The sequence below is a fragment of the Aquarana catesbeiana genome, linkage group LG02, assembly GCF_042186555.1.
Source record: "Aquarana catesbeiana isolate 2022-GZ linkage group LG02, ASM4218655v1, whole genome shotgun sequence".
Classification (NCBI taxonomy): Eukaryota; Metazoa; Chordata; class Amphibia; order Anura; family Ranidae; genus Aquarana; species Aquarana catesbeiana.
Window position 1 is genome coordinate 92,910,734 of NC_133325.1, and position 12,770 is coordinate 92,923,503.

Below are 12,770 nucleotides of genomic sequence, written 5' to 3' on the forward strand. Positions count from 1 at the left end.
ATGCAGACCTAAACATTAACTTGCAGACTAATAAACAAGATAGAACACACAACCTACCTTGCTTGAGCTGTTTTGCTTCTTCCCTGGAAGCAGGAGCTTTTTTCCTAAGTAATTCCTTTGCAAGGAAGGCCTCCTTTCCAGTAGGAGAGCTGGCTGCAATTTCTGTGTATTTACTCTCAACAAGGGAAGAGCATAAAGGCTGCCCATTTAACAACTCGGTTCCAGTAGTAATGGCTGAGAGATGAACTACTGATTGACTTTGTCTCTTGAGGACTGTTGCCTTCTGGTCTACAGGAACATTCGAACCATTCGAGTTTACGGCATGCACCAAAGCTTTTGTGGTATTGGCTGTCCCTGTAGGCTGTTTACTTAATGTCTTTCTAACACCAGGGGATTGCTTACACTGGTCCTCTGTTGACTTGCTGGTAAATTGAAGGTTCATAGGTTGCTCATTTGATGTCTTGCTAAGACTTGGAGAGTTCACAGGCTCCTTATTCAACAGTATGTCAGTATTAGCAGAGCTCAAAGTCTTGCTTAGGGCATCCTTAGAAAAAATTTGAGATGCATGTTTCTTCAATGTCTTTCCTAAACCTGCCAGCATTAGATCCTTATTTTTGGTATCTTTGTTATGCTGCTCACTTGATATGTTATTATTTGGAGACGTCATAAGCTGCTGTTGATCTGATGCCTCGTTTGTAATGCTGGGGCTCAAAGGTTGGTCAACTAAAGGTTTTGTAGGATTATGACAGACTGCACTTAAGGGCACAAACATATATTTACCATTACATACCGGTATGTCCTTAGGTTGTGCTCTTGCATTGCTTACACCATCAGTAGAATCTGCAGATTTTAATATTTTAACATTAGTGGAAGCTAACCTTTCACCTCGGAGACTGTCTGTACTTTTTACTTTGTTATTAACATTAATAAGTTGTCGAGATGGAAAACTTGTTACACTAGGAGAATGTCTAGGAAGTTGGGAAACGCTTGTGGCATCATGTGCAGGAGTGGAGCTGGCACACTGGCCTTCTGGAGTTCGTATTGAGCCTGAAGACTCTAATGCAGCAATCTTAAGATTACATCTATCGGATCTTGCCTTTGTACCAGTATGTTGATCCTGTAAAAAATACCATTGTAATTTATAACCCAAGTTTCCATACACAACACATCTTACCAGGTTATTTGCATGTTGTGTTTTTTTTTTTTTATTTGACAGGGAGCTTCAGTAGTAATTACATCAGCTACTACACGACTTGTAACTCACAGAAACAGAACATTGCTGGGAAAAGAGGTTTTAAATCCTCCTACGGGCCCATAAAAAGCATTAAATGTAATTTCCCCAGAAAAGGAAAGCCGTCAAAAAAACTTTGAATTTGACTTGACATATTTATAACTACATTTTTTGATTTGCCTGCAGTTTTATTATTTGTTTCTATTTTATAGTGTATTGTAAACACATAAATGTCTGTTATGGGAAAGCCGCATACACAGTTTTCTATAGGGACAATTAGAGCATCACTAGCACTAATTATACAATACCCACTTATAACTAAATTGTGCAGAAGATAAAAGGAGATAAACCCTGAGCAAAAGATCCCCCAGTGTACTAAAGAGATGCACTGTCCCATTCCATTATTTCCTTGCAATTGTACAAAATAGAAGGCAAGGGTGGCATCTACTGTGCCAAAGCTTTTTTGGCCATACTTCTCTCCTGGGTTAAAGGAGTGCACTTACTTTTGTGCTACTGTGACCTATAGACAGCTTATAGTTGGTTATTGCCCGCTGTAAGCTGACCTCACAGAGCTGGTCCAGGCTCTGGAAGAATCCCGATCATATTGTTGGGATCCACTCAGCTACTTGATTGACGGCTGGCACTGCAACTACAGAGGTCAGTGAGAACTTTTTAAACCTTATTTATTGTTTCTTAGGATTATGTAAATATTTAATTGTCTATAGCCTGAACAGTTGAACCAGTCTGACATTTTACAGTACTTAAATGGTCAATTTTATTTCACTGCACACACAATGAAAGAATCACTGTATTTTCTAAAAGAACGGCAATACTGCTTTAGGAGCAACGGAAGAAATGATTTGGATGAAGTGGGCCAGGGTTTCACCCACTGCCAGATCTTTATTGCTTCTTTATATCTTGATACGTACTGCGCCTCCATTTCTGGCATTTTTGTAAGAGTATGTGAGCTTAGCTTCGTTCCACCCTTCAGTCCTTTAAATAATCCCACTGACAATGATACAATACTTATATGCCCACTACCCAAAAAGCAACCTTCTATAGGATTATTTTGAGAAATCACTGAGGACAATGACGACCCATCAACTGGCTACTGTGTTATATACCTTTGAAATGTCTTCCACAGTCCCGGAAGTATCCTCCATTTGCTCACCCTGAAAATAAGTATATAAAAAAATATATGTTACGTTATAATTAAACTTTTAGACTGATTAAGTTAAAAAAAAACACATTAAAGGGATTGTTTTTTCAAGTAGTGTTGAGTTAGTCATTTGCAATTCTAAAAAAAATAAACTTATAATGTATACACCGCATACAAGTAGGAAAAGATAATGAGTACAGGCAGTCCCCGAGTTACGAACACCCGAGTTACGAACCACTCCTACTTACGAATGGCCTCAAATGCCAGCCACTTGTGCTCCACGCTTGTCCTAGATACCTTTCGAGCACCTCCGGACACATCCCACACTGCCGTACTACACCCCAGATAAGATAACAAGCGCCCGGAACATCCCACATCCATGCACAGGCGGCAGTTACACTTACGAATGCAGTGTTCCGACCGGGAGTTACACTTACAAATGCAGTGTTGCGACTTACGAACAACTTCGATTTACGAACAAACCTACAGTCCTTATTGTGTTCGTAACTCGGGGACTTCCTGTAAAGTCATTGACATGATGGATTGCACATATCATGATGTTAGTTATTGCATAAAGAATGATGGAGAAATTGTTCCTGGACTACTAACCACTCCCCTCTTCTGGCCACATGACCTGATAATACTAACTTACAGAAAACAATGGTATGTGTGTCATTGTGAAATTTATGATTATATTCTACTCCGGGGCAAAAACGCTTCCTTTATTGTTTCAAAATAGAACATTTGTCAATAAAAAATAAACAGACTTACCTCACAGAGGTCTTCAGACATGGAAATTGAACCTGAAATGAGATGCAAATAAGATTTTCTTTGCACTGTTCTTTTTTTTTTTTAACATATTTATTTTATTGATTTTGGTAGAAAATAATTAACAGGTACATATAAACGGGTACATCCGTGGATGAATCTCCTTTCGAAAAAACAATAGCCCAATGGGGCCATCTAATAATTACTACAATTATAATTGCCAAGTCCTCAACAGAGGAAAAAACGTATTCAGTAGGTATGGCAGGTTGATATATGTAGGCCACGTAGGGCCCAGCTACTGTAGGTCATAGAGCAATAGGCAGTGGAAATACAAGCAATTCACACCACATTCTTACACACACACACACACTTCTATACACATACGCACAGTCTCAACCAGTGGAAAACAAAACCATTCCAGCCTCGCTCCCCCTACACCTCCTACCATGCTATATAAAAAACCCTAGCCAACCATAGGGCTCTCAGCCGCCTGCAGTCACCGGAGATCTAACAGAGGGAGACAAAAGCCAACTATTGTTGTGATAGCGGAGTATTATTCCAGAAGGAATCAGCTATATCACGCCAAGATTGCCAGTAAACTTTTTGGGACAGGCCCTTCCCTTGTAGATAAGTTTAAAGATGGGTGTAACCTTATTTATCATACAGTACAACATTTGAACATCTGGAGCAGTTGCAGTCTTCTATTGCATTGAGATTAATCTTCTAGCATAAAACAGTACTATGCGGACGAGAGTTCGAATACGGGTCCTTTGTAGGAAGTCATTCAACACACCCAACAGTCCAACCTCTGGGGTGCAGGGTACCTGTATATGTAAAATGTTTTCAAAAAAGAGAATAAGTCCCTCCAGAAGGTGGACAAGGCTGGACATGACCAAAACATATGCATGTATCAGGCTTCAATGAAGCCACACCTGAAGCAGGAAGCAGCAGAAACATAACCCATACGGGCCAGCCTGGCAGGAGTATAATGCAACTGATGTATAAATTTGAACTGTACATATTGGTCATTAGATCCAATAAGATCAAGGAAGTATTCCTCCGAGGTCTCCTCCCACCCCTCCTCTGACAACCCAAGTATTTCCTTTACCCATTTTCGCTGAGCAATCTGTAAGTGTTTGACCCTCGCAGCTTGCAGGCGTGAATAGATAGTTGTGACCAGTTTTCCAATGTCCAGGTATGACATAAGCACCTCCCGAGGTGATTCAGTGAGCGCCTGGGTCAGCCCAGTGAGTTGTGCCCGGATGGCATGACGTAGTAAAAGATATTTAAAAATAAAACTTATTCGCCACTCCGCACCTTGCTTTCAGATCTTCAAACGAAATGAATGCATCGTTTATAAAAATATGAGAGGCGTGGGTAATGCCATCTTTGCACTGTTCTTAGAGAAAAATAAGTAAATGCCGGGGATCCAAGTCTCTGTACAATGTATTTTGCTCAATTATACATTCGACTATCTTGTCTAATTACAGCTCAGCAGCTACAGAACGTCGTAAGCACAGTCCTCAGAAACCTGGGTCATTCTGCACAATGAAGTATACTGTGATCTGGCCTGTGCTGCCTGTGTAGTAAAGCCTACATTTGACATAGAGGGAAGATCCCATCTGTTATGTCCACCATGGGCCTACAATATGAAATATAAACAGATCATTGATGAGGCAGCACTGATAGAGCTGTATTGATAGGCGCTGATTGGCAGCACTAATGGGCACTGTTGGGACTGCACTGATAATCAGGACACTGATAATCAGTGCCCTGATTATCAGTGTAGATGTCCCTTTCACACAAGCTGGTTATTGGTTCTCCTCTCCTCTTGCTGTCAGCATGAGGAAAGGAATGCCGATAACCAGCTTGTGTTTACATCATGATCCGCTGTGATTGGACACAGCGGATCATCATTTAAACATGAGCCACTGATTGGCTCTTTACCTCGATCTGTAATCAGCTGTGTCCGGAGGACACAGTGATCACAGAGCACACCGCCCACAGGAGGACATCATATGATGTCCTCCCAGAACTGGCTGGCTGCGCTGTAGGCGTCATTCGGCTATAGCGTGGTCGGCAATTGATTAAATCAGTTTGGGGGCTATATTTATGTGTTATTTTTTTATGCCTTGCTTTTTCTTTTCCTTTTAAAGATTTTAATATAAATAGTTAACAATATGATGTTTTTTATGCGCTTACCTCCAACGTCATCATACAATTGAGAACAGGCCTCTCTTTCATCCGGGTGCATAGTCAATAAAGCAGTTTCAAGCTGTTATTGCAAAGAAACATCAAAACATCATTTACAGTTTAGGTTTAAAAAGACATACTTCAGGGCTAGGGCTTTTTTTCTCAGAGAATAGGTGCAGGAACTCCCCCTTTCAGAGTCACCCCTTTTCTCCACCCCCTACCCACATTCAAGCACCTTCCCTTGGTTCCCACCCCTACCTACCTCCCACTATTGCCCCTTCTAGAGAATACAGAACCAAATAACATTTGCGGTGCTAAGCCATTTGTATTGAATTTGTCTATGATAACAAGAAAAGCAGTAACATACAGTGCACCTGGAAAGCATTCACAGCGCTTCACTTTTTCCACATTTTGTTATGTTACAACCTTTTTTCCAAAATGGATTAAATTCATTATTTCCCCCACAATTATACAAACAATGCCCCATAATGACAATGTGAAATATTTTTGTTTGAAATCTTTGCAAATTTATTAAAAGTAAAAAATTTGAAAATCCCATAATACATAAGTATTCACAACCTTTGCTCAACACTTTGTTGAAGCACCTTTGGCACCAATTACAGCCTCAAGTCTTTCTGAGTATGCTGCTACAAGTTTGGCACATCTATTTTTGGACAGTTTCTCCCATTCATCTTTGCAGGACCTCTCAAGCTCCATCAGGTTGGATGGGGAGCGTCGGTGCACAGCCATTTTCAGATCTCTCCAGAGATGTTCAATCAGGTTCAAATCTGGGCTCCGGCTGAGTCACTCAAGGACATTCACAGAGTTGTCCCGTAGCCACTCCTTTGTTACCTTGGCTGTGTGCTTAGGGTCATTGTCCTGATGAAAGGTGAGCCTTCACCCCCAGTCTGAGGTCCAGGGAGAGCTCTGGAACATGTTCTCATCAAGGATGTCTCTGTACATTGCTGCATTCATCTTTCCCTCAATCCTGACTAGTCTCCAGTTCCTGCTGCTGAAAAATATTCCCCACAGCATAATGCCGCCACCACCATGCTTCATTTTAGGGATGGTATTGGCCAAATGATGAGCGGTGCCTATTTTCCTCCAGACATGACACTTGCCATTCAGGCCAAAGAGTTCAATCTTTGGTTCATCAGACCAGAGAATTTTGTTTCCCAGGGTCTGAGAATACTTCAGGTGTCTTTTGGCAAAATACAGGCATGGTGTCATGTGCTGAGGAGTGACTTCCGTCTTGAGATTGGATTAGCGCAGCACCACATCTTTATTGTGTTGACTTCCGTCTTGCCACTCTACCATACAGGCCTGATTGGTGAAGTGCTGCAGAGATGGTTGTTCTTCTGGAAGGTTCTCCTCTCTCCACAGAGAAACGCTGGTGCTCTGTCAGAGTGACCATCAGGTTCTTGGTCACCTCCTTGACTAAGGCCCTTCTCCCCGATCGCTCAGTTCGGTCGGCACACTCTAGGAAGAGTCCTGGTGGTTCCAAACTTCTTCCATTTCTGGATGATGGAGGCCACTGTGCTCATTGGGACATTCAATGCTGCAGACATTTTTCTGTACCCTTCCCCAGATCTGTGCCTCAATACAATCCTGTCTCAGAGGTCTACAGACAATTCCTTGGACATCATGGCTTGGTTTGTGCTCTGACATGCACTGTTAACTGTGGGACCTTATATAGACAAGTGTGTGCCTTTCCAATTCATGTCCAATCCAGTTGTAGAAACATCTCAAGGATGATCAGTGGAAACAGGATACAACTGAGCTTATTTTTGAGTGTCATGGCAAAGGCTGTGAATACGTATATACAAGCAATTTTTTCCTTTTTTATTTTTAATACATTTTCGAAGATTTTAAACAAACTTTCCTTCGCGTTGTCATTATGGGGTATTGTTTGTAAAATTTTGAGGAAAATAATGAATTTTATTCATTTTGGATGTAGGCTGTAATATAACAAAATGTGGGAAAAGTGAAGTGCTGTGAATACTTTCGGGATGCACTGTAGATTACCTGCAGCCAGCAACCATAGACCCCCCTCATCAACAAAAGATCCCCCAAGCAACAATGGGCCGCTTCCAACAATGGACCCATGGCAGCAAAAACAAATCTCCCCGCAGCCAGCATCAATAGACCCTCCAGCAGCCAGCAACAATAGATCCCTCCCTCAACAGTTGATCCCTTCTAGCAACAACTGACCCCCCAGCAACATAAGACCCATCCCCAGCAACAATAGATGCCCCACCAGCAACAAGAGACCCCCCTGCAAAAATATATCCCCTCCAGCGCCAATAGATCCCCCAGCAGCCAGTATCAATAGACCTTGAAGCACACCCCAGCACCCTTTGCCATTACATACAATATATCCTGGAGGTGCCAGGACTGCATTCCGGCTGACAAAAAAGCCTGGCTGCTGAACCCATTTCCTTCTCTAACTGGCTTGACATGATTTTGTGGGAAATGTCTGTATACAATCTATACTGATCAGAGTGAACAGAAACCCAAAGCTATACATTACTTTTGCATCCACAATTCTGGAAGTTCTATGGTCTGTACAGTTTTGTGATCCACTCAAGCAGTGGGCCCCAATGAGTTAGGGCTGGAAGAAGCACAGGCAGAGCTCTCTTGCTGCTTAAATACCACTGGTTAATCCCTCACATGCCATGGTCTGCTCTACAGACTTCTCCTACAAACCCATGGTTATAATGAGCATCTGATTTGCTCTCATATACAGTACATTCCCTACCTAAAGTGATTGTAAATGCTTTGCTCTTTTTTTTTAATAACAAATAACAATAACAAACAGGTTTATACTTATCTGCTCTGTGCAATGGAATTGCACAGAGCAGCCCCAAATCTCCTCTTCTCAGATACCCTACCAACGCTCCTGGCTCCTCCCTTCCGACAAGCGTCCGCTTTCTGTGGGGGCACTCATGCATGCTCACTCCCAAGCTGCGCTGTTTGCGCCTTTTGGCTTTGATTTACAGCAGCAAGATCCAATGGTTCCCTCTGCCTCAGCAAAGCCAGTGAGACCAGGAAGTGAGGGGAGAGAAGAGCTACAGACCGGCACAGTGCTGGATCGAATGAGGGCTCAGGTAAGTAAAAAAAAAAGGGTATATAAGAGAAAAGAGTCGGCAACTCAAAGTCCTTGATGCAAAAATGTATTGGCTACATATGAGCATTACTGCTCATATGTAGCCAATACATTTTTGCATCAAGGACTTTTTAGTTGCTGGCTCTTCTTTCTTATACTGTATATTGTATTTAGTGTGAAAAGACACATTAAACCTTGGCACCTGTGCTGCAGACTGCACACTAGGATTAGATTGCTTCAGTTGAGAGTGCTGCATCTTTCATTTTTCCATTTCTCCTCAAGTAAAAAAAGGGGATTCAGATGCCGGGAGGTGGGTCGGGGTTTCTGTTAATGTGACTGCCGTGATTGCCTGTCACAGCAGTTACATGATCGGAAAGCTCCCGATCACTAGTATGCACCAGGAGCTTTTCGGTACCTATTGGATAGCATGCTGGGGGCGCACTCTCAGCATGCTAAGTTATTTTACCAGGGCTGCATAAATGCGGCCACTTGGCATTAAAGCCCACTGCCAGTGTCAAACAGGTTAAAGTATCCAATGCTTTGCCTGCTTGGACTAGAAATTTCTGGTAAAATTAAACTCCTAAAATGACAGTAGCTGACCAGTAGGGAGAATATAAAAGGTTACAAAAGTTGCAATAAGCAAAAGCTCATACCTCTGGATTATTTTGTTTCCGTTTGCGCTTCCTATTTCGTTTTGGAAAGTCACCTATAAAAATGTATTTGTAGAAAAAGCTGAACTTTGAGCAGGTATGAAAAGAAACCAGTTTAAGCAGTTAGTTATTCAGAAAACATGAAAGCCTTCTCAGTGTGCTGCTGTTTTTCCTCCCCTGGCTCTCTGAGATCCTTATGCAGCTGAGAACAGAAGGTATGTAATCACTTATAAAAAAGGAAAGAAAAAGATATTTATAATGTTTTTCATCTTTCAGATCAAATGTTTTACCTTGCATTTGTGAGTGTTCACATATACTTTAACATAATTAAATCTACTTCCACAGTTATATTGGAAATCTCTACTGATGGGTCAATATCCATTCACCTTTGTGGCAAATTTAGTATTATAAAACATGGCAGCAAAATCATCAGCTTTTAATAAGCAACCAGTACCATACTGCCATGACATTTGTATGTCCTAAATTTGCCCTAGTATTTAGGTGAGCATTTGTAGGACTTTGGTAGATACATTTGGGGTTATTTTTTCAGTGGTAATGTGGGGGAATGAAGCACCTCCAGCATTGAATGTATGTAATGACAAGGGGTGCTGTGTGCTGTAGGGTCTATTGATGCTGACTGTGGAAGAATTCATTGCTGCACGGGGTCTATTTTTCCTGGGGAGATCTATTGTTGCTAAACGGTTCCTAAAATGCTGGTGGGTCAATTGTATCTGGGAAGGACTTACTGTTGATGGCTCTTGGAGGTTTTATTCATGCTAGCTGCTGGGAGATCTATTATTGCTGGTGGGGAGCTATTGTTGCTGGGGGGGGTATATTGTTGCTGTGGGCAGATCTATTATTACTGGGGGGGGATCTATTGTTGCTGGCTGCAGAGGGATCTACTTTACTACTTTTCTTGTAATCATTACCATTTTCCATATAAATGACTTAGCTCCACTAAATGATACTTGGTTCTCTAGTCTCTAAAAGGGGCAGTACTGGGAGGTGGGTATAGGGTGGAACCAAAGGGCAGTGCTTGACAGTGGGTGGGGGGAAAGGGGAAAGGGGTGACTCGGGGGGGGGGCACCTATACTCTGAGAAAAAAAGCCCTGGCTATATCAAATTATAAACTTTTAGGAGAACAAGGATTTATGTGAATGGTTGTAAGTACACCACGGCTCATGTGTAAGGTAATGTCTACAGGTTTGGAAAGATCAATTTGTAAATGGATAGAAAACTGGATAAAAGACAGAATTCCGAGAGTAGTGGTTAATGACTCGTACTCTGAATGGTCTAAGGTTATCAGTGGTGTACCACAAGGTTCAGTGCTGGAACCCTTACTTTTGAATATCTTTATAAATGATATTGGGTCTGGGATTAAAAGTTACATTTCTGTCTTTGCAGATGACATCAAGCTATGCAGTGGAATAACGTCCTTACAGGATGTCTCCAATTTACAAGCCGGCCTCAATGCACTGTCTAACTAAGTAGCAAATAAGGTTTAATGTTGATAAAAGTAAAGTTATGCACTTGAGGCTAAGAATATGCATGTATCATACATACTAGGGTGAGTACAACTGGGGGAATCAATGGTGGAGAAGGATCTGGGGGTTTTGGTAGATCATAAGCTCAATAATAGCATGCAATGCCAAGCTGCGGTTTCCAAAGCGAGCAAAGTCCTTTCTTGTATTAAGAGACGTATGGACTCCAGAGAGAGAGAGAGATATCATTTTGCCCCTGTACAAATCATTAGTAAGACCTCATTTGGAATATACAGTTCAGTTTTGGGCACCAGTTCCCAAAAAGGATATCGGGGAACTGGAGAAAGTGCAGAGAAGGGCAACCAAACTGATAAGAGGCATGGAGGAGCTCAGCTATGAGGAAAGATTAGAGGAACTGAATCTATTCCCTCTTGAGAATAGGAGATTAAGGGGGGATATGATCAACATGTACAAATACATAAGTGGTCCATATCGTGTGTGGTGTTGAGTTATTCACTTTAAGGTAATCACAGAGGACAATGGTGCACTCTTTACGTCTAGAGGAAAAAAGATTTCATCTCCAAATATGAAAAGGTTTCTTCACAGTAAGAGCATGAAAATGTGGAATAGACTCCCTCCAGAGGTGGTTCTGGCAAACTCAGTCGATTGCTTTAAAAAAAGGCCTGAATTCCTTCCTAAATGTAGACAATATAACTGGGTACCTACATTTATAGGTAAAGTTGATCCAGGGAAAATCCGATTGCCTCTCAGGGGATCAGGAAGGAATTTTTATGCCTGCTGTAGCAAATTGGAGTATGCTTTGCTAGGGTTTTTTGCCTTCCTCTGGACCAACTGTGGGTATAGGTTTTTGGTTGAACTTGATGGACTTGTGTCTTTTTTCAATCTAACTATGTAACTATGTAACCTGCATAAAACGTCTGTGCTCTGTAAATACAGGAAATGAATGAACAAAATTCATTTAACTTATTTCTAATGGTCTATGTAATGCTGGTATGATTGCCAAATGCTGTGTTTATATTTTCTAACTGATTATTTAGTGCTATAATCCCCTAAGAAAGACAAGCAGTATATCACAAATGTTCATAAAAAGCGCCAAAGTAAAATAACCCCTACAAATAACCTTAAGATGTATTTGCTGAGTCATGACAAATACAAATGTTTACTATAATGGGAATGTATAATAACTAGCAAAGCACAAAATCTCTGTCTTCCACATTAAAACAAAAGATACTGCACTTACTGAGAGAGATAGTACGTGATATTTTTGGGGTCTGAGAACCACTGGAATCTTTGCTAATGCTTGATGTACTGTGGTTAAAAAAAAAAAAAAAAAAAAAAAAAAAAAAAAGGATGAATACATGAGGGTAGGGCAGTGTTAATGCTTGAGGTAAAAAAACAGTCAAACACAGGTAAACAGGTACAACGTAGGTCAAGTGATTAACAATGGCTCCCAAGCTGTTTTTCACTTCTAGACAGTGGACAGGCTCTAATGATGCTCCTATGTCACCTCTCAGTGGCGTACAGGTGTGGTGGCTCAGTAAGTCTGTGGGTGTAGACAGCACTATGACCTGGTTAATATCACTGATGTGCTGAACAAGAAAAGTGCAGATCTGAGAGCAGACAATGCTACAATTTCAGCACTGGGGCCATGACATTGCCGGCTCAACACAAAAAACAAGAAAACTAGCAGAATCAAAGGATCAACAGATTCTTATAACCATCGGAGGGTAAAATATTTAGGAAATTAATAATGAATTCATCATCTTTGTTTGAGAGAATCTTGTATTTTGCCTAGAGCTGTGTAAAATACAAGATTCTAACAAGATTTTAACATACAATTGCTAATCATAACCACAGAACATCCCAAAGTATTTTAACTAACAGGTGAACAAAATGCCATCAGGCCCATTTTAAAACACCTAGAAAGTTTGGAGACCCATGCTTTACACCATAGACTTAAATGATGCCCTGTCTAATCACCCTAAGCCAGCTTTTTTCGACTGGGGTGTCCAGGCACCCTGGGGTGCCTTGAGGTTTCTTCAGGCGTGCCTTGGCAAAATGCCTAAAAATTGCCCGAAAATTGTGAAGCAAGAGACGGGAAGCCCCCACAGAAATTCCCAGGAAGGACCAAGAGGGAATCTAATTGCCTGAAAACCGCTGT

General features: G+C 41.4%; 1 protein-coding gene across 10 annotated transcripts in view; it reads right to left on the reverse strand.

Annotated features, from left to right (window-relative positions):
* LOC141127056 (uncharacterized) overlaps positions 1–12,770 on the reverse strand; it is a 227,721-nt gene that overhangs the window by 39,419 nt on the left and 175,532 nt on the right. For all 10 annotated transcript variants that reach the window (XM_073613200.1, XM_073613202.1, XM_073613203.1 and 7 more), the window contains 6 exons: positions 11,850–11,917; positions 9,111–9,163; positions 5,361–5,433; positions 3,162–3,193; positions 2,356–2,403; positions 58–1,117 (listed from right to left, as the gene is read on the reverse strand). In XM_073613200.1, the coding sequence (XP_073469301.1) occupies positions 58–1,117; positions 2,356–2,403; positions 3,162–3,193; positions 5,361–5,433; positions 9,111–9,163; positions 11,850–11,917 (1,334 nt within the window). The remainder of the gene's footprint in view (positions 1–57; positions 1,118–2,355; positions 2,404–3,161; positions 3,194–5,360; positions 5,434–9,110; positions 9,164–11,849; positions 11,918–12,770) is intronic.